The 22,385-nt window shown below is 46.2% G+C and overlaps 1 protein-coding gene across 1 annotated transcript in view; it reads right to left on the reverse strand.

Annotated features, from left to right (window-relative positions):
• The window catches only part of LOC138472117 (C-signal-like), a 323,878-nt gene that overhangs the window by 59,261 nt on the left and 242,232 nt on the right, over positions 1-22,385 (reverse strand). Inside the window, exons 3-4 of the mRNA XM_069610116.1 lie at positions 6,603-6,790; positions 4,605-4,760 (exon numbers count right to left, since the gene is read on the reverse strand). Coding sequence (XP_069466217.1) covers positions 4,605-4,760; positions 6,603-6,790 — 344 coding nt within the window. The remainder of the gene's footprint in view (positions 1-4,604; positions 4,761-6,602; positions 6,791-22,385) is intronic.

The raw sequence follows: 22,385 nt of genomic DNA on the forward strand, positions 1-22,385 counted from the left end.
TTTTTTATTTCCAGCAGTAACACTAAAACACGAATTGCCTTTTCAGTAGTCCTAGTTTTGAAAATTGTTTCAGATTTTTTATGCTGTGAATAACTTAAATTGACCCAACATCTTTTTTTCACAAAAGAGTATTATGAGGAGGTAGGAATGAGACACGGACACAGGCGAGTCATGGTTTTGGTCAAAGACTCATTAAAATAAAACTGGTTTGGCAAATGCCTCTCTATACCTGCTCTAAGAGGGGCTTCCCTACCTAAACCCAAAACTAAGGGGCTGTCAACGGTCAATATGTCCAAAGTAAAATGTCCTGTGTTCAAAGTACTATTCTGGCCCTCGCATTCTAAAAATCCACTCCAAGGTGAAAGCGGGAAATGTCTTTGGCCTTTATTAGTGAATAAATGTTCAAAAAGGAAAATATCTAACTCCAACATAAATGTTCAAGAAGGATAGAGTTCCCTGTTCCAGAGGGTGGTTCCCTTCCCCTCGATTTCTCTTCACTCTGTTTTATATTCAAGAATATCAGTTCTGTGAGATTCCCTTGATCAGCAACACAACTTGTACACAAAACAACTTGGCTCTTAGTCTTTATCTTGTTAGGATAACTGGTGTACCAGGTTTTCTCCCTTCATTAATAGATTTCCACAGCCTTTTCCTGTGTTCTTATCAGGACTTCTTGTTGTAATATCTTTTACACACTGTTCAATTTGTCCTTGCCTGGTGTGCTTCCCTTCCAGTCCTTTCCCCCACAACCACGCTTGCAATTGCCTGGTATAAGCTCCTGCTAGGGTTTTTTCCTATATATGTATTTTCCTTGCACCTTTAATTTGCCTGGTATATTCTCCTGCCAGGGCTTTTCTCATGTGGGCTCTGCGCACACTTCCTGGATACTCTTTTACATTTGGTTTATCTTGTATTGTAGCTGCCTGGTATACTATCCCACATTTTTGATATATGTATTGCATACACTCACAAACTTGAAAGACTTACTTTTGTCTCCCTTTTAAAGCAATGCTCCCTTGCTCTTTCATGTGCATCATTAACAATTATTCGGGTTTGGCATGGCTGCCAATACGCTCCGGTGTCCCCGCTTTCCTTGGGTGGATTCACTGGCTCTTGATGGTGCATTCCCTTTCTCCCAAGGCAAGCCGGTGGTGGTCGTTCAGCGTTTCCTTCTCGCTGCCTTTTTTTCATGGCGGTTACTACTGGGCTCTTCTGTGTCATTTCGGGATTTGGTAAGGCAGAGGATGCATCCAACACCTGCAAATGCCCAGAAGCACTCAGTCGGCATGTGGCGTTCCCGCAGCATGTTCTCGCTCACGGTCAGCTTCCCTTCTTGTCCTCGAGCCAGCTGGCTCCATGGAACACTCTCCAGCCCACAGTCTTCCATTCCGGACCGGGAGGAGCAGCGTTCTCCCACCAGCAGGGCGCTTCAGTCAACTGCTTTGCCTGTTTTCCCAGCTTCAGGTCTGCAGTTGCAAAAACTAGAGCACAGCTTGTGCCCTTTGTCCCCATTGATCTGTATTACTCGGTTCTTTACTCGGTTCTTCTTCCTCGTCACAGTATTCTTGTATTCATGGGAATGGAAGTCCATTCTTGACGACTTGCATCGAAGGTCTGGGTAAAAGTTCTCAGTGAGTTAAGGGCAAGTCAGTTTTTGACGGCTTGTATACAGATCTTTAAATAAAGTTTTGAGCACCCTTCCTAGGTGGATGAAGGCAGGTATGACAAAATGCCATTAAGGCATTGGGCATGGATGGGGTATCCTCAAAAGAAGGGAGACGCCATGTCTTGCCTGATGATGCTCTCCCAGAGGCCTTCTCCCCCAGTGTGATCCTCCCTCTTATAACCACTGCCATGGTCAGGATCAGGTAGTGGCTGCCGTCCCCTGGCCACATGGGCGATGTCACTGCTGGGAAAGGAGTGATGACACCATCGGATTCATCACAGTATGCTAGTGGCAGAGCTTACATTTCCCCTTGCCGTAAATGAAAAGGGCCACACAGTCCTGTTTTTTTTCCTTTGAATTCTAGGACTTTTAGTTTTGTCCTTCACCATTTTAAATTTAGTTAAACTACAAGTCCAAGAAGTTAAAGAAAACAAAACTGGACTAGATGGCAAAGAGAAATTTGAGAGATATGTACATATCTATTACTGGGAACCTTTTCCACTGGAGTGATTTTGTCAATGCTAGCACCAATACTGTTTTGATCAACATGTCATTCCATATTACTTTTGAAATAATGTAGGAATTCTTCATTAAGCCACTATCCCTAAAACCTTCAAAGAAGGGCTCTCCAACTTGAATTCTACCTACTCTCCCTGCACACACAATGGCTTATGGGCAAGGCCACTTTCCAGCACTGGACTGTCTTTACGTAGTTGCTCCACTAGAGGATACAAACATGCATCAAGGCTTGCACATTTTAATTGCTCACATGCAAAGTCTAGCTGGACCGCAATGGGTCAAGATGAAAGACTTCCTCACTTATCTGAAAGCGTGCAAGCAAATAGGTGGTCTGTGAAAGAGTGGATGGTTCAGTTAAATGTTCAGTTTCCATCTGAAAGGCCAATATGGATTAGCCAGAACAGTGACATGGTAGGCCAGTGGTCATATGTGGAGGGGTGGCATGAGTGTGGCACAGTATGACTGGAGCCTTCTAGGTTAAATGCAATGTTCATCTCAGAAAAGGATGTCAGAGTAGGGACCGAGTCGGGCACATCCCAGACTGACATCTGTAAGCACACACATGCATTCATCCTGAGTCAGTCAATTATCTAACAACCTCAATTGTTTGAATCTCTCAGCCCTACTGAACTACATGCTGAAAACTAGAATTCAAGAAATTCGACAACTCAAGCTACTCATGTTTTGCATTAAAAAAGTTGCACAAACGTATTTTATTCCTAAAAAAAAGACACGGTTAAGTTTGAGGATCGATGGATCTAGTAACCTCGTTAAGTTAACTATGATTGTGCTGCCGATTTCTTGTTTTTTCAGTGGATAAAACTCCAAAGATGGAGTAGGTAACAATTGGTTATCAGTGAAAAAACTTTGTACAACCTTTTTATCGAAGATTTTAAATGTTTAATTACGAGGCCCCCCAGCGCGGATACGGTAACCTTTTTGGTCCTCATCGATGCTAAATGCACTCCACTGTAGACCAGTATCAGCCCAGACTGTGAGGGGCATTACATTAACTATGGTAATGTTAGACAGGGTTGACCGTTGTAGGACACTCAAAATGCACCACAGTGGAAACAGTTTCCATGTTTTACTTCTAGTTGCGACTGTTACAAATCGTTGTAAATACTCTCACGTTAGTATGTTCAAAATCTAGGAGGACCTCAGTAACCTTACCATGTAAATGCTCGGGGCTGGACTGGCCTATAAAGAACTCTTGACATTTCCTGGTGGGCCTCTGCAGCCTGGGCCTCTTCTGTGAGGTTGTTTCACATTTCCTCATAGGAAAAGGTGTGGGCTTGCTGCAAATGTGTAATATGGGGTTACTTTGAAGATTATTTCCAGGGCCTCTTTTGGTTCCCAGACACCCATGCATGAAAGTGCTTTAAAATTACTCAAAAAGAAATAAATTCAGCGGAGGCAGGTTGTGTTGCAAGACCCGGCCACCTTTCTGCTTCAGAGGAATGACAGAGATGCGGCTGAAGGCGTATAAGGAGAAGGGAAAAGGTCTTACTAGAATAGTCTCACCCACATTTGGTAAATCGGGATCAATCGACAGCACAACAATTTACGATGTGAACTACCCTGTGGCGTAGCAGAACAGGAAATGGCTGGAATAATCTAAACGGTTTGCCTAAAGCCTCTTGCCCACTCAAAAGCACAATTCAACGCAAAGTATTTGTCATATATTGGGTATACAAAGACCGAACAATGGTTGAAATACAGATTTACAGATTGGATCACAATCCCTAATGGATTGGCTCAGTTCACCCATTGTATGCATTACAGATAGTCTATGTATGCTTTTTCATTGTGACGCTAGCCAGATCACGGACTAGCCATCACCACGCAGAGCAAAGTATGCGGTTAATGTGCACAAGAATATACAATCCATGCCTCAGAATATACAATGACAGCTGGACAAATAAAGTGCAGATGAAATACACAAAAAAATCATGCATCAAATATGAGTGGCAAAATACAAGACTTGGGGCCTCATTACATTGTGGCCGGTCCAGAAACAAGGCTATTGGTAAGCTCAACGGCACCCTTGTTTCTGGACCGGGAAACTAGGTGTTTACCTGCCAGAGCCACTATGCCCGACAGGTCTGAGCGTGCCGGCCGCAGCGATCATGGTAGGCAAACCCTTCACGGAAGCACTGCACTCTTAGCAGCGGTGCCGGTGCTTTGGTGTCCCCACTCCCATAGAGTCCTATGGTACTTTATGGGAATGGGGATTAACAAATTTCCCAGCCCCGGACTAACAATAAGCCGGTGGCACCAGGAAGTCAGGTGCCAGTGCATTTCTATGGGCCAGGCGGCAACCTGCCAGTAGAACCGGCAGGGTTACCACCAGATCCGTAATGAGGCCCTTGGAGGTAATTTGTGTGCATCAGGCCCCTATGTTCGGTCAGATAATCACCTTGGCTATGCGATAGGGGTACACCATGAGGAACATTTCTTTCTCTTGAACCAGTTGCATGGAGGCAGAGATGGAAGACATGTTGATTATTGATGCCCGATGCCAGCCCATACCTTCAGTCCGCTGAGCTGCCCTCCTCAAAAGGGGGAGCAATGCCTATGCAATAAAATAAAAAAATTAAAAATAAAGGATTACTGTGTCGCCTGGTAGGTTAAGCCAACATCGCATATGACAACAAAAAAAAACCAGTAACATTGAAAACCAAGGCAGTGTAATCAACACTACCAAAATTGGGCTACAAAAGGAAAATGGGGTCACCTTACTGCTAAGTTTGAAAAACACAGCTGAGATCTGGAACTGCCATGTAGGATATCCCAGCACGGTATCCAGTCATTTTGTTGCAAGCAAAACAGAGTGGTAAATTTCAGAGCAGACAATAACACCGAAACAGTGCAAACATTAAATAAATGAAGGGTAGTGGGGTAAGGGGTTCATATAGATCAGGATGGGTGGCATTAAAAGGTTAAATAAAATGGAGGGTTTGGGGGGGACCCTCAAATAAAAAAATTCTGTGTTTCAATGTTTTGTCCGTGATGAAATTTACCACTCTGTAATTGTGGTCGGTAAGATCACATAACCTCCCAGGACATGCTTTCAAATTCAGCTGTAATACCCGAGATAATGTGGACAGAGGCAAACCAGACATTTTATTTTTTTAAATAAAATCTTGACCGTAACGGCATGCAGGGAGTTTCAAGCAGCTTGCATGATGTACACAGACTGTCTGGCATTGCCCATGGGCACAGTGTGGGGATGAAAGTAGGAACAACTCCTCAAGTGCTGGATGGTTCCAAGAAAGCCAATGCAAATACCCAGATTTTATTTGTTGTAATGGAAAAGTGAACCCCTCTTCATTGGCTCCCTGATCTTGCATGAAATAGACCACAAAAATAATCCTACTCTTCGGCCAAATGGCATTTTGCAGCACTCAACAAATAAGCTTGACTGGAGTCACTGGCCCAAACGCCCACACCCTGTCCACCTTTAAGACCAACACCTGGTAAAAACATGTCCCCTGAATGACCAAATGAGGTAAGTTTCTTGTTGCCATTTAATATTTTATTTATTGGGTATTCATGAGGTGCCTATACAGCAAATGGCAGAACATCCTGTAGTTACTCAGTGACCAGATCTATTCTAAAAGGCAGCTATTGTAGCCTAACATGAGCCCATACTCTAATTTGAGCACAGAGTATGCTCCCTACCCAATACAGACTCTCTACTTCACTCCTTCAAAAGGTCCTCCCGCGGGTATCATCTCTGCTCTGGGGAAGGCCATCAATTAGTCTTAAGGTTTGGAGGCAGACTCCCCACTGGCCTGGTTTCTTGGCCAAATCCCAGAACAGCCAAGCAGTACAAGAGTACACCAAGAGCCGCAATGCCGCAACAGGAAGCAAAGCAATGAACAAATGGTGACGCTTCCACTCCTCCCCACAAAACAAATTCAAAATAAAATTGCAGATGATAAAAAAGAATATATTTTAAAAAAAAATTCAGCCCTAGTACGTTGAACAATAATGCAACCCACCCCAGCTCTATGCTCAGTCACTTGGTCTTAAGATTTAGAACGGTCTGGTAGTGTAAACCATAACCAATAGCCATGTCACCATTTTTCAGTTGCAGTGTTTCATGTTCAAGGCTCATCAGTGTAAAGATTCTCTTCTTACCTTCCGGCATCAAAACCAGTTTTAGAACATTTTATTTTGTCTGGACTACAAAGACTCTGCGCCTTAGTAATCAATACCAGAGCATCACAGCAGTTAGTTTCCAGCTATAAAAAAAAAAGAAGAAGAGGCCCACCAGCTGTGCACCATGTATCCATCTCATCTCACACTTCTGCCAATCTTTGCAAGAAAGCCACACACGGAACCAGGCTCCCAACTGCCACTGAATTTAAAAGGTCAATTGCTGACAAAGCCTGAAAGAGCCTCCCCTTACCTTGGTGACCAGGAGTTGCGCCACTGTGTTGGTTTCGTAGATCTTTAGCATGTTCTCTGCAGTGACCTCCTCCAGGGTGGCTACGGTGTTTATGCCCGCGTTGTTTATCAGGCAGTTCAAGCCCGCCTCACCTACCAGCGCTTCCACTTGTTGAACCATTGCCTGCCGACTTTCTTCACTGACTACATCTGTAGCAGGAGGGGGAGGGGAACAAAGGCAGTCTCAGAATACCAAGAACTGTAGTTACTCTTTCATTCATGCTTAAATTTAAACTATTAGTTCTAAAAGAAACACATGGGCTATAGTAAATGGTTCCATGCCATTTCAATGAATTAAATTACTTCAATGTAATGTACTTAGTTGCTATTACTTCGAAAATATGCTTCGAATTTTGTTCTTGGGGAGATACCCCCATTCCCCCTTCACCTTCAGTACCATCCTCACCCCGAAACCTTCCCTACACCCCTTTTACACCTTACCCCACAATTACATATAAAATTCAAAGTATTGTCGAAGTAATATCCACAAAGTAAATTACATTGAAGTAATTTACTTTGTGGAAACAATAGTAAATATAACGTATCAATGATTAAAATAGGAATTTCATATCACCCATGGTACAATGATCAAAACTAGCCATTCAGAAATAATCCAAGGTGAGTGTCCAAATGAGGAGGACCTAAACAAATGTAAAGCGGAAGCAACATTTCATAGACGAAGGTCTAACAGACCGTCTTAAACTGCTTCTCTGAATGTCAAAATAGGCAGGACAAAGGATCTTTAGATATTTAATTTCTCCCTGCTGGTGACAAAAAAAGGATATTAATCTGATGTCTCCAGGTACCAGTGGCCAACCAAAGTGGAGGCACAATAGGTAACTTCAGTTACAACACTCTAGAGAATGAATTCCGATCATGTGTGAAAAACCAGAGGGTTTTTCCCTTCCATTCCCAGGGGATTCTCTAAACAGGTGGCCAGGGGTGGGCCATCACTTTTGGATCCCGACCCTGGGGCGGACTGCGATGCTAGAAATGCATTGAAGGGACAGTGCCTCCATGTACCTGCCTGTAGTCCTTTTATCATGTGTGTTCTGTTTTATTTTCTGCAGAGGAGTCCATGTGGGACTCCTGGCAGTGCAGCTCTTCTTTTTGGTTTGGTGAACAGACCCTTGGGATACCCTTATGGCACGCATGTGTAGGGGTACAACCCTGTACCCCTAGTGTATGTTTTTGGGCACCTGCGTGTGGCCCACAGAGCAAGCTATGGGCTGGTGGCAGCTCCATGCTAAATTTGACAGGTTTGTTTGTTTTGTTTAATCATTTATAATGCGCACCAGACCCAAGTGTACAGGGCGCAGCAGTTAAAGGATATGCAAAGCTTAGGTTCACAAGTTACAGAGTAAATAAGGAAAGGTACATATACAGGTACAGTACAAAGTATGAGTAATATACGAGCGAGTCTTAGAGATCAGTGGACTTGAGCCAAATAATGTAGCTAAGTCTAAAGTTCAGATAGGGTTGGTCTTCTCTAATGGGGTGTGGCAGAGTTCCATAGTTGGGCAGCTTTGATGGGAAAACTACAGCCGCTCACCTTGGAGGACTTAAATCTCGGGATGGTGAGGCAGTTGATGTTGGTTAGTCTTGTGGGTCTAGTGGATGTTCTCCTACGGAATCTATCCTTGAGATAGCTAGGGACAGCCTTGTTAAGTGCTTTGCGGGTAAGTGATGCAGTTTTTAAATTAATTTTATTAAGAGTGGAGAGCCAGTTATTTTGGCGCCTGATCGCAGATATATGTGATCTTCTACTCACGCCAAGTGCCGCTCTAAGGGCATTGTTTTGGAGGATTTGTATCTTCTGAATAATCGATTTGTTGGCGCCAATGTAGAGGACATTACAATAGTCTAGAGAGGGCTCTGAGTAGTATGATGCAATTGTCCTCTGAGAGAAAAGGTTTGCCAGTTCTGATAAGCTTACAAGTGTAGACAGTGGCCGAGGCCATGGAGTTCAGTTGTTTGGTGACGAAAGAGAGGAATCCAGGTAAATACCAAGGATTTTTACATCTTTAGCCACCTTGATAAGGTTGCCATCGATTATGAAGGATGAGTAGTCTTGGCCTAGTTTCTTTAGGTTGGTGGGGGGTCCCCAGGATACTGAGCTCAGTTTTGTCATCATTCAGGCAGAGACCATGAGTAGCCATTCATGCCTGAATGATGAGGTGCACTCCATTCACCGAAGCCAAATCTCTTGCGTAATCCCCAGAAAGTGGGAGGAGAATCGGAGTATCATCTGCATAATTAGTGTAGGTGATACCAAGATGGTCCAGATCGTCGAAAGGTGGCTTGGTGAATATGTTGTATAATCTGGGGGAAGACGCAGGAGCCCTGGGGAACCCCGCAAGTGATAGGGATGGGGTCTGCTGCTGCTGTGGGGGAGAAGACCTTCATGGTCCTGTCACTCAAGAAAGACTTGATCCAGACTATAGCCTCTTCAGAAAAGTGGGCGGCTGAGTCTAGGTGGCTGCATAAGACCTTGTGGTCCACAAGGTCAAATGCAGCCGACAGGTCAAGCAGTAGGAGGAGGGCTGTTTTTCCCTTTGTCTCTTAACTCATCAACTTGTGTCTTCAAGTCGATGAGGGCGGTCTCGGTTCTGTATTGGGGGCGGAAGCCTGATTGTCGGGCTCCTAAGAGTCTGTTGAGTTCCAGGTAATGTTGGATTTGGAGCTAGGCAACCTTGTCGAGTATTTTTAACAGAAAGGGTACTGTCGTGATGGGACGGTAGTTGGTGGGTATGAGTGGATCAAGTGTTTGCTTTTTTAACAATGGGAGCACCCAGGATTGTTCAAGGTTGGTGGTGAGAGTGCCAGAAGCAAATGAGGCCTTGATAGTTTGGATATAAAGGGGGCAAGGTCCCTTGCAGCATCCTTTATGAGCTGGGCAGAGGTCGCCCTGGCAGTTGGAGGGCTTGAGTGTAAGAATAACTTTCTATCTCAAGGATAGATGTTTTAGTGAAATTGAAATGGGCAGGGGGGGTTAGATGAGGTGTCCTTAACGGGGAGGTCAGGAGTAGTATTGTTTGGGAGAGGTGGTGACCTGAGAGATGCTTTTTTTTAGGGCTATTTTATTTTGGAGTGTGGTTACTTTGTTAGAGAGTGCTTGTTGTATATCTGAGCACCAAGTTTTATCTTTAGTGCAAGTGTCAGGGGTAGGGATGGGAGACTCTAGTTCCTTGAGAATGGTGAACAATTCCTTCATACTGGAGTTGGCGTTGGAAATCCATTTGTTGTAGGAATTACTTTTGGCCAGGTAAACTTGCTTTTTGTAATGGGATGCAATTTCGATTAGTTTGGTTTTGTTAGCATCCAAAGGGAGTAGTCTCCAAGAAGTTTCACAACTCCTCTTTAGTTGTCGTAGGTCCCTTAACTGAGGGGTGAACCTTTTGTTCAAGTGCGATTTGGCCTTGCTAGGTCTGAGTTTCATAGGGGCAATAGTGTCAAGTCATGTTAAAATAATTTTATTGTACTCGTTAACAAGTGTTTCTGGATCTAGGTTATCAGCAAGCGAGTTAAGGGTGGGGAGGATGGCAGGGATCACCTTATCCACTGTGATACCCTTTTTGTTTCTTGTTAAATAAGGTGGGGCAATAAGTGTGGCTGGTGGGAGTTGTCCGGTAGTTGAAAGTGCAAAGGACAGGAGGAAATGGTCCGTCCAAAGTTGCGAGGAAATGGAGGCAATATTGGCAATGCAGTTGTAGTCCACCACCCAGTCGAGAATTCTCCCTTTGTTATGAGTGGGTTCTATAATGTTTTGGGATAGGCCAAGTTCAGACAGAATATTGGCAGTGGCATGTTTGTCTAGTGGGTCGTTGAAACCCAAGTTGAAATCACCTAAAAGTAGTAACTAAGAGGTGGTTTTGAGGTTATTGGAGAGTAAGGTATAAATGTCCTCCTCAAAAGAGCTGATTGGGCCAGGAGGTATATAAATTAGGTGAATCGTAAGGGTCAGAGACTTGACTAATGGGAGTTTGATTGTGAGGGTTTCACAGGATTTGAAGATCTGGGAGGGACAGAGTCTCATATAGAGGCTGAATTTAGAAATAATGGCATTGCCTCCACCTTGAGCTTGGTCTCTGTCTTGTCCCAGTATTATGTAGCCATCTGGAACTGCTAATGATAGCATGGGTCCTGCTGCTTCATGAAGCCAAGTCTCCGTGATGGCGAGGAAATCCATGTTATCTGCTAGTATTAGGTCAGATATGTCTGTAGCATGAGAAACCAGTGATCTAGAATTTATTAGCGCTCCTTTGAGTGGGTTGGTAGTAGTCGTGGCTGTGGCCCCAGTGGAGGTGATAGTTGGAGGTACATTTCGGTTTGTAGGCATTGTAGGGTTTATTAGCAGCGTGGAGGCAAGGTTTAATGATAGTGGGGTTAAAACGAATGGGCTTCTGGGTGGTTGAAGGGTTGGTTCTCTTATTAGCCGTAGGCATCGATCTGGTAAGAGGTTCGCAGAGTTTAGATAATCTGGAGCAGAGTGTGCAGTTCCTAGAGCTTAGAGTACAGGGACTGCTTAGGAATGGGTTCAAAGTGGAATAACTGGCTTGTCCAGTGGTAGGAGAGCCTGTCGACATTTTGGTCAGACTTAGTGGGTTTTGTGCGTCAAGGAGGGAGAGTTGAGCTAGGCACTCTAGTATGTTAAGTATAAGTAATATGCTAAAGGCACAAAGGTTCTGCGCTGTAGTGAGCATGTTAAGATAAGGATCTCAATTGTGGTAATATAGGCAGAGTAGCATAATTTGGCATTGGCCTGGATAGAGAAATGTCAGCTATGAGTACCTTGGCAGATAGTACAGGCTAGGGCAATAACCGTGGTAAACTAGTCCAGTGACAGCACAAGTAAAAACAATGAGCAGGATCGGCTGGTTTAACGTCAGCTAAAAAGGGTGATCCATCGTACAGACCAAGGTAAATATCAACTAGGCTGATCCAACTGAACGTGCAGGAAATGAGCAGAAATGAACACCAGATGGTAGGCTAGTCCAACATTAGGGAAGGTGAGGGAATCAACATGCCGACAGGGTAGGTATCATAGTGGTCTGATCCAAAGGTGCATATAAAGGCAGGGAGCAATGAACAATAATACAGGGTGTTAGCTGTGAGTGACTAAGCAAATAGTGCCGGCTGGGGCAATAACCGAGCAGAACTAGTTCAATAACAAACACAGGTAAAAGTAATGAACAGGATCCGTTAGACTAACATTAGCTAAAATGGGTAATCAACCGCGTGAGCTAGGGTAAGTATCAAATCAGCTAAACCAACAGTACAAGCAGGGCAATGGGCATCAGAGGGTAGGCTAGTCCAGTATTTTTGCTCCGAGTAACCTCCATTTTGGGATACCCAGGCCCTGCCATTGGAATCAGTTCATTCTAGATGGGAGACAAGATGGCCCCTGTGGCCTCTTGTTTTCCCAAAGTCCTGAGAAGCCCCGACTCTGTCCCTTCCCCCCACTGGCTGTTGTGGGGATGTCCAGGCCAGACTGGCTGGAGCCTTCCCAGTGACTGCATGTTGTGGGTACACCCTTTGGATGGGACCTTTGTGAATGGAGTGTGTGACCAATATGCATTTCATGTTATGGGTGTCTAGTTTCTAGTGTGTGACACAATGGTATGAACTGCAGTGTGGAGTGCTGAATGGCAGAGTGCTTGTCCCAAACCGTTTTCCTTGTTGTGAGTGTCTGGAAGGAGAAGAATGGCCTGAGTGCACTGTGAGCCTGATTGGCTGCCTGCCTGCATGAATGCCCTTCTGAACTATTGGTTGCCTTAATGTGACCCAGCAGAGTGAATGAGAGACCAAACCGTGTATCTGACGACCTCTCACTGATGGAAATTGTTCAGAAGCTGAGGCCGAAACTTGATGCTTGAACTCTAAGCCGAGCCGGAAGACTAAGGTTAATTGCTGTTTCCCTTCGATGCAATCTGCAGTCTATTTACCCATACACGTCACCGCTAGCTCCGCTGAAACTGTAGGAGAAACAGGAAGCTCGTTGTACTCCGGTTAGGCAAATGGGGTGCGAGGCTCATACTCATTGAAGCAGGTAATTCTCTCGCTCCGGTGACTAATACAAACCCGTGAGATAGGGTGGGATTCTAGTTCATGTAGACTAACACGGGGGTGCGATTGTATCCCCCTCTCTAACAGAGTTCTACAGCGGTTTTACCGCCGCGTTGTATATGGCACCAGTTACCAACGCGAAGCTCCACGCACGTACATTTAAAGCTTGTCTTGTGGCCTTATCCATCTTGTTTTCTATGGGAATTTGAAATTAACGACGTGGAAGGGTAACACTTCATTCAACCAAGGAAGTCACACTATACTCCGCTCCAGCCGCTTGCAGTTTTTCTCAAGATGGGGCTTTGGAACAGTTGAAGTACCCTACGATCTCCATACCTAGCACCGACTACCCTGAGAGGTGAGCAATGAAAGTTTTTCAGCCTAGCGATCTGAGAGTGGGACCCGGCGCTTCATTGCGCCTCTGGTCCCATTCCAGATCACTATTGGACTCACTATTAACACCTACCTTTAGCTTGATAGTAAGTTGTAATTTTCTTTCATTTATAGGTTCAGGAAGTCCACAGAGTGAACTTTTTGCGAATATTGACCCAGATCTTTGACCTTAAGTACAGGTTAGTTAAGTGATTGGTTATCACAGCCCCTAGTCTTGTTTCTTTTTCTTGTTCTTTTAAGAAACGTAGCAACTTGATATTATAATAATTACCTCCTATTAATTTTACAGAAACAATTATCTGATATCATTACCTGAAGAAGGGTTAAAGTGAATCCGAAACGCGTAGTATAGGACAGAAGACACAACAACAATAGCACTTCTCTGTCTAGATATCAGTGCATATTTTTAAACGAAACTGTTTGTCAACAATTGAATTTGTAACCCTGATGTGTTTTCGAAAAGCTTATGGAACGATCATTTGTTCTGAGATTTTTTTATATGAAATTTGTGTTTTGTGAAACTATTTTGAAATTACTGAAATATTACCAACAATAGTTTATTGTTGGTCATTTGCTTTGATTAATACTTACCTTACTTTGAAACCTTACCTTTTTGAATTGTCTTATTTAAAATTATTAAGGGTTGGAATGGAAGTGTTTTAGCAGCTATCTGGCTGCTACTGTTTGTGCCCCTGTTTGTATCGCGAGTTGCTCTTTGCGATACCATCCCTTTCTCTTTATAGCTTGGGTCTAGTAGCATAGATCCCAACAGGGAGCACTACGAAGTAACATTATACATATTGACATTATTCTCTTACTTTATTCTAATCAACCAAGTGTGCACCTCTACAACCAATTTCGTTTCTAGTATCCCACTAACAAGCTCAGGCTAGGTCAGGCACTGGGCAAAGATTGTATCCACCGGAAGACTGTTATCTCCACTGGTGTAGCAAAGTAGCTGCAAGAAACAGAATGAACGAGTTGGAGCCTGAGAAGGAACTTGAGTCAGAGAATGAGCCGACAGGCCACTGGGAAAGCCTAAGCACCCCGCGATCTGCTGTCAGAGAACGGAGCACAGACACAGAGACGTGGTTTGAGAAGGCTTAAAACTCCGAGAACTTCCCTCTCCCCTCTTGCTTCGCCACTCTTTTTGACGGCTTACTCTCCGTTCTCTCCTCTCCCTTTCTCCCTTTTCCTATCACCTCCCCTTACTTTCTTCTATGCACTGACTATCAGAATTGTCCCTGGACCTAGTATGATAGCAACCTCGTCTGTCTCCTCCCACCTCCCCTTACCTGTTTATCCCCTCCTCCCTCCTCCCTCCTCCCTCCCCCACTCCAACACTATTTGAAACGATGTCATGCCTAGTACGATAGTCGCTTGTTTTGTTCCTCCCCTCCCTTTCTGCACCCCTCTCCCTCACCTTTTATTTTCTCCGGCTCTACCAGAAATTTCGTCAATTAGTTAATTTCACATCCTTCATTGCCTGTAAGAATGTCATTGTATTGTCCCTTGTTCCCTCCCTTGTCTTGAAGCGCTTTTAAACACATCGTGTATAGGCGCTATATAAATAAACGATCATATCAAATATAAAAAAATGCTCTTTTGCAGTAGGCTTATGTCAAGTCAAATATTTTAGGGATAGGAATGAGAGCTCTCCCTGTGTGTAGAGATATGCAGATGAATTTAGACATGCCACATTGGACATCCATTTGCCTCCCAAGCACAGGGTGGCCTTTAGGGCAATCTCATGTCAGGGGCAATATCTCCCGGTACTCCAATGCCTGGATTCCCTCGTTACCACAGGAGAACGGTAAAATGGAGACCCTGTATTTGGAGTGGCTGGCATGGGATATCTCATTGAGCAGCCAGAAAAAAGACCCCAGGCTCAAATCATGAAAAGTTTGGAAATTAATTGAAAGCCGACCATGACAATCGCAATAACCAACTTGCAAGGTACCAAACTTTAAAGAAAGCACTGTTGGAATCACACAGTCAGGTGTTAAAATTAACCATTACCCTCTCATCCTTATTCCTCATTTCATTTCTGACAATGTGAGGCACTTCTGTCTCGGGAAAAGCCTTCCCTTCAAATTCTCTGCTAGCAGTAACCCTGGGTTCCTCCACAAATGGCACTACTTCTGCTCCATTAACCTTCTGGTTTTTAGGTTTCAGCTGCCCATACAAGTAAACCGGGTACTGGCTACCCTTAAAACAGATAAATACTCCCACAGTAAATATGAAACAGTCTGCACAGAAGCCTGCCTCCCGCTTCCACTCACAGCTCTGCAGATATGTTATGGTAACTCCTGGCTCAAAGAAGCCTTCTAAAAATGGGGTTACCCGTTACATTTCAATGACAGAATGCTCAAAAATCTTTCTGGTTTATTGTCAGCATTCATTTTAGTTAAATGCAATCTGTTACTGTAAGTTATTGTACAAGGTCTGAGGTTGCACTGCTTTTAAGGCTCATTGTGGAGCCCTACTGTAGATACTTGGAATGTTGTTGGGGAAATGGGTATGGCACACCTATTGGGAGGTTGTTGATCTCTGCCTGAAGACGTTGGGCACTTTTATTTTAGAAGAGAGAAATAGGACTGCGACACTGTGGTCTCCGGGGGAGCTCCTGCATCGCAGACCATCCCAGGGCAAAGGAGGCAGTGAGTGGCAACTTGACCCTAATGTATACTGCCCACAGGAAGTGCAGAGTAGCAGCTAGCCAGGCCCTTATTCCCAGGCTTCTGAGATGGTGATGGGGTTCCAGGGGAAGTGCCAGGCCTGCCTTTACAGTTGGGGGAGAATGGAATGGCGAGAAAGGAGGAGTGGTGCCCAGAGTATGGTGGGCCTGTAAAATTGAAGTACTGGGTCGCAGTGACAATGAAACCACCAAGTGAAGATTGTTGTTCTGTTCCATTTCCCGGCCGATGCGTCGGCGGGAAACAGGAGAGAACGGCCTCTGGCTGCAAGACCCCGCTGCGCAGTTCCAGCGGGAGCAGTGATGACACGGACACGTAGTGTTGCTGTCCTACCCCGGAACTGCCCACGCAAAGTGGGGGCAGGGCTTTTATTGGTGACGCCTTACGTCACTGCCTAGCGGGACGTAAGGTGAATATAACATTCCTCCTTTCCCCCCCCCAACAAAACATTTACAAACATTGATGTCTTTAAATGATGCTTCAAACATGGAGTTCGGGAGCCTCTCGGGCTGGTATTCTACCACTCATAGTCTGAGTCTTTCAGGTGGTCTTGGCGCAGTTCTTAGAGCATACCGTCTCCCCTGGGTGCTATTTCCTGACTCCCATTGGGTTGCTTACCTTCACTGTTCGGCTCATCTACCTCTGGTTCGCTCGGCGGCTCTTCCCCTCTGCCGTCCATGGTCGCTACATCTTCCTGATGGTAGCGCTCCTCTTCTGATTGCGGGTCGTCTTCTTCCACTGGTTGCGGCTCGCCGTCCGTCCACAGGTCTTTTGGTAAGGTCTTGAACCAAGACGCGTTTCTTGCCTTTGTCCCCAGTTGGCTGTTATCATGGTCCCGTGCCTTTGTGTTATGGTCCATGGGACGGAGTCGTACTGGGTGTCCAGCTTTGACTTGGATGGGTTTCTCACCATTACCACCTGGTCACCGATTCAGTGATGGGACCTCCTGGCATTACTCTTGATGCTCATGTGTTCGTTCTCCACGGTCCTTCTTTGTTCGGTTCGTGCCCTGTCATACATGTCCGTACCCCTGATCGGGTGGTGTGGAATGGAAGAGTTGATTATGGTTACGTACATTATGTCTGCTGGTGGTATCCCTGTTGTGCTGTGGGGTGTTACTCTGTAATTCCTCTGGAATCTGTATAAGTCCACTCTCCAGGGGCTTGAGTTGACGCGAGACAGGCATAGAACTTTGTTGATTGTTTGCATAAATCGTTTCACGTTGCCATTGGCCTGCGGCCATCTAGGCATTATGCGATTGTAGTGAATGTTGAGGTTGGTGAGGTATTTCTTGAATTCCTCTCCTTGGAACAGTGGACCATCGTCACTCCAAATCCGCCGTGGAAGGCCGTGAGTGGCGAACATTTCTTCCATTGCGGGTAGGACCACCTCCGCTGCCGTGGAGGTTACGATTTCAACTTCAGGGTACCTGGAGTGGTCATCGATTGCCACCAACAGGTACGTGCCATCCTGTATCTTACTCAGGGTACCTGGAGTGGTCATCGATTGCCACCAACAGGTACGTGCCATCCTGTATCTTGCAGAAATGTATGCTGATGGCGTCCCATCTGGAGGACCCCCGCTTTGCCTATAGTATGGGCTTGGGATTGGGTGGGCCCCCGTTATTTGGCATGGGAGGCATGTTGTGATGAGCTGCTCCACTTTTTCATTGATGTGTGGGAACCAGACGCGGTGTCTGATCCGGGCCTTGGTTCTTACCATTCCCTGGTGACCTTTGTGCGCAAATGCTACAACACTGTCCTGCATGCTTGTGGGGATGACAATTCGGGTCCCTCTTAGAATGAGCCCTTCCTCTGTGATTGATAAGTCTTGTCTTACTGTGAAGATGCCAGCGAGGAATTCCTTGGCTTCAGCCGTGCGATTGTGGATATTCCGTAGGAAGGACTTCCACTCACCAGTGATGATTGTGTCTTTCACTAGGTCGCAGCATGGGTCAGCTTGCGTGGCCTCTACAATGTCTTCAATGCCGATGGCTCTTGGTTTCATTGCATGGACAACCTGGCAGATGTGTTCTTCCGTTTCTTCCACCACGTGCATCTCCCCCGGCGTGGCCGCTCTTGGGTGCCTGGACAGGAAATCTGCTGGGTTTTCACTGCCTGGTTGGTAAGCCAACTCAAAGTCATATTGTTAAGTGTAGTAGCCACTTTCCAATTCTGGCTGGGGGGTGCGATGAGGAGCCAGTGAAGATGGGGAGGAGTGGTTTGTGGTCCGTGTAGGCCTTGAAATTTCGGCCATATAGGTATAGATGCAAATGGCAGCAGCCCCACAGCACTGCGATTGCTTCCTTTTCAATATGGGAGTACCGTTGCTCCGTCGGTGTCAGGGCGCGGGAGGCATATGCGATCGGCATTGATTCTCCTGTGTTGGCCACTTGTATGAGGATGGCTCCTAGACCCACTGGGTTGACGTCAACATACAGTTCAGTCGATAATGTGGGATCGTAGTATGCCACGGTGGTGTCTGCCGGGAGTGACGCCTTGATTTGTTCGAATGCTTCTTGGCAGGTGGGGCCCCAAACCCATTTCGTGCTGGCCTTCGCGAGTTCCCTTAGGGGTTCCGATAGTGTGGCCAAGTTGGGGATGAACCTTCTGCCGTAGGTTCCCATCCCTAGAAAACTGCGTACCTCCGTTGGTGTGGTAGGGGGTGAGGCTGCCTGGATCTCCACTACTTTGAGGATCCGCACAGATGCCTGCGCTGTTAAATGTGTACCCAAAGAATGAGATCTCTTCCTTTAGGAACTCACACTTGTCCTTGTGGATTGTTAGACCTGCACTCTCTAGCCTGCTGAGTAGCATCTTGAGCCGTCGTACATGCTCTTCCTTACTCTCTGCATGGATGAGGATGTCATCTCTGACGTTGACTCCCCCTGGGATGTCACGTATCACCTCCTGGATAGTTTGCTGAAACACTTCGGCCGCAGAGGAAATTCCAAAGCTGAACCATTTGTATCTGCGTAGGCCTATGTGAGTGGAGAACGTTGTGATGTACCTGGAATCCCGGTGGAGTTTCAGTTGGTGATATCCGGCATTGAGGTTGACTTTGTAGAATATTTTGGATCCTGTGAGGTCCGCTACTTTTTCATTGAGGGTTGGCGTGATGTGTCGTTCCCGTTTTATCGCCGTGTTGGGGAGGCACATGTCAATGCATATCCTCACTTTTCCAGGTTGTTTGGGTTTCTTGGTGATGACCATGGGAGACACCCACAGTGTTGGTCCGGTCACTTCTTCAATGCTGTCTGCTTTTTCAAGTGCACAGAGCTCTTTCTCCACCTGGTTTCGTATGTGGAATGAAGTCCTTCGGTGTTGCACTGCTCGTGGACGGACGGACTCATCAATATGAAGTTTGATGGACTTTCCTTTGAGGCACCCAATCCCTTTGAGGAGGTTCGGGTATTTTCCGAGAATGTCGTCGATGGCTTGTGTTTCGGTCACCTCACAGATGATATTTATGAGCCCCAAATCCTCTGCCGCGTTTCCACTCAGTAGACACTCAATTCCTGCGTTCACAACATAGATTTTGGACTGCAGTGACTTGTCACCCTTGCTGAGTGTGGTCCGGAATCGTCCTACTATGGGCAGTGGAGTCTTGCACCCATACGCAAATAGTAGTGTGTCCGTTGTTTTTAGGACTGGTGGGGGCCGTAGTCTTCTGAATGCGGTTAGTGGCATGACGTTAACGGAAGCCCCAGTGTCTATGGTCATTTACGTATCTTGTCCTTGGATGGCTACTTGGCATCTCCTTCTCAGTTTTTTTCTGGGTGCCGTGTCTCCGTAGTTCAGTGCTGAGACTAGGTACACTTTTTTTCTCCATTGCTTGTTTGCAGCTTCTTGCTGGGTGTGTGTCACATCGTCCCCTTCCTCCTCAGTTGATGAATTGGCAGCCTCGACTCGGCGAGCACTGGCTTGTTTCTTCTTCTTTCCCGAGGTTTTGTCTTGGGGTGTTTGGGGTTGTTGTGGCAGTCCAGATGACCTGCATACTTTTGCGTAGTGGTCCATTCTGCCACATGCTCTACATGTGGTACCTTGGGCCGGTCAGTTAAGTCTTCCGTGCTGAGATCCTCCGCACCACCCGCATTGCGTGGGCCCCAGGGTTCTTTGTTGCCATCTGGGGTGTGTGCTGCTCCGCTGGCCTCGTCCCTCGTGTATTGGCAGTTCGTGATTTGGGCCACAGTCGCCATCGTAGGTGCCGGCTGGAGTTTCTACAGGGTCGTGCCCATGTGCGCTGCTCTCTCATGTGCCAACTCCCTCTGGCGGCCAAGTTCCAGGATTCTGGTCAGAGATATGCCTTTTTCGCTTAGCACCATCCTCCTTAGCTTCTCTGAGTGTATCCCATTGATAATCTGGCATCGGATTTCCTTTTCAATGTTGGTAAATTCACATGAGATTGCGAGTTTCCGGAGCCTGGTGTGATAGGCATCCAGTGTCTCGTGCTCCAGCTGGATGGTGGTACAGAAAATGAACTTTTCATTGTCTGAATTCAACTGGGGCATGTAGTGGGCCGTGAGAGCGTCCTTAGTTTGTTGGTAGACGTCGGGCCATCTGCTATTGCTAGCGAGTTGAATATGCATAGAACCTCATCCCCGACATTCAGTAGGAGGTGCGACCTCATTTTCCTTGATGTGGTAATGTCTTTGCAATCCATGGCCATCTTGAATTTTTGTATCCACAGCTGCCCCCGAGGACCAACCGAGGAGGGGTCGGTGTATGGGTTGAAGGGGCTGAGTGCGGTCGTTGTCCCTCCTTGCCGGCGTGTATGTGGCGTGGATGGTGACAAATTGGTGGCCATTCTAGAGGGCGTGCTGGGCCTGGGGGTGGAGATGCCCGTCGCCATACTGTGTGAATCTGGTACCTGTCTGTGCACACATGTTGCAATACCCCCTCACCTTGGTGTGCCGTAGGAGACCCTGCTTTTTTCCCACATCGTGTCAGGAGGTTGGGCACAAGGCTTTTGCTGGTCTCCTTTTCCCCAGGCTGATGGGCCCCACGAGGTCTGCCAGTTGTTGGGCCTCCCAGCATTGGAGATGTGGCAGTTGTGAGAAAAAGGAAATCTGGAGAGATCTGAATTTGGTTTCTGTATATTTTGAAAAAAATTCTGCCCTTGCCGAGGGCTTTATTCACTAGGCGTTGCGTGTGCCGTTCGTTTCGTTTCCTCCGTCGCCAGTGTTATGTTCTATTTCCCAGCCAATGCACGGCGGGAAACAGGAGATAACGGCCTCGGGCTGCAAGGCCCCGCTGCACAGCTCCAGCGGAAGCAGTGATGACACAGACACGTAGTGTTGCTGTCCTGCCCCGGATCTGCCCTCGCGGAGCGGGGGCGGGGCTTTTATTGGTGACGCCTTATGTCACCGTGTAGCGGGACATAAGGCGGATACAACAATAGTGTCCTAGGACGTAGGAGTTGCTGGTCCACAAGAGGATCAGGGGGCCACCGTTTACCTTTGCAGGGATTGGGGAGCAGCCTGCCTTGGCAGCAGCGCTCTGATGAGGAAATAGGCTTGGAGTAGAAGTAGTAAACACTTTATTCGGCTTTATGCCATTTACCTAGTAATAAAGATAAATATGTCAAACGTATACATATATAGAATTTAAAATGGACTAAAATACATACAGGACTGAACAACAATTTAAATACACTGTATGACAAGGTAAAATACAAAGAACTTGCCGAAATAGGCTAAGTTAAATTGTCTTCCTAACCGTTTAAAGGAGGTGTTCACATAGTCACAAACACCAGAGATAAAACACCCATCACCACAAGACAAGATAAACAACATTGCCTCAGATACCAATCATGCATTATTACATACAAATGAGGTAAATCCTCGATAGCCCCACAGGAACAGTGCTTAAAAAGCCAGGACATTGGATCCTTTAATGGTAGAGTGTTAAGTCTAACCACTGCCCCAATGCACCTTTGGGCAAGTGATCCTATTGCGCTTATTGGGGTGTTTACTGTAGTTAAGCTGCGTGCAGCCGCCAGAAATCTCAATGAGCACAGCTTTGCGATACCTTCCATGGCCCGGGTAAATTCCACCGCCCTTGCTTTCTCTTTTAGCTGTTTGGTCATGGGGCCCGTTTTAAGCAGATAATAGCTACACCCCATTTCTTGCACAAGATGGCGGACATCCTAACCCAGGGGTAAGTAACATCGGGCCCTTTGACACCATCTCCTCCATAGTATTCCGAACATTTGAATTTTCTGGGGGCATTGCATATAATTTCTGCATCAATTCAAGAAATCTCAATTCAAACTGCGGACTAATGCTAAGAATACCGGTTCCAAGCATAGGGCTACCTGTAGGGTGCTTCGAGAGCAGTGTGGCCTTGGGGAACACTGCTGCAGGACTGATGGCCAGTCTAGGAGCACTCAACAGGGCCAGAGGCAGGGAAGTATTGGGCACAGCAATGGACTGTCTATGGCTAATACAGGAGGTCACGTGGGCCTCACCCAGTGTTAGGCTGGCCCCAAACGAAACAGACAGTGTGTACAAGATATGGGACTACAGGTGCACATCCTCAATGACAGACATTTCTCCATGGCAATGTGCAAGCAAACTAATACGGGTGAGG

Source organism: Ambystoma mexicanum, chromosome 8 (genome assembly GCF_040938575.1).
Source record: "Ambystoma mexicanum isolate Mex_15411 chromosome 8, UKY_AmexF1_1, whole genome shotgun sequence".
NCBI classification, from domain to species: domain Eukaryota; kingdom Metazoa; phylum Chordata; class Amphibia; order Caudata; family Ambystomatidae; genus Ambystoma; species Ambystoma mexicanum.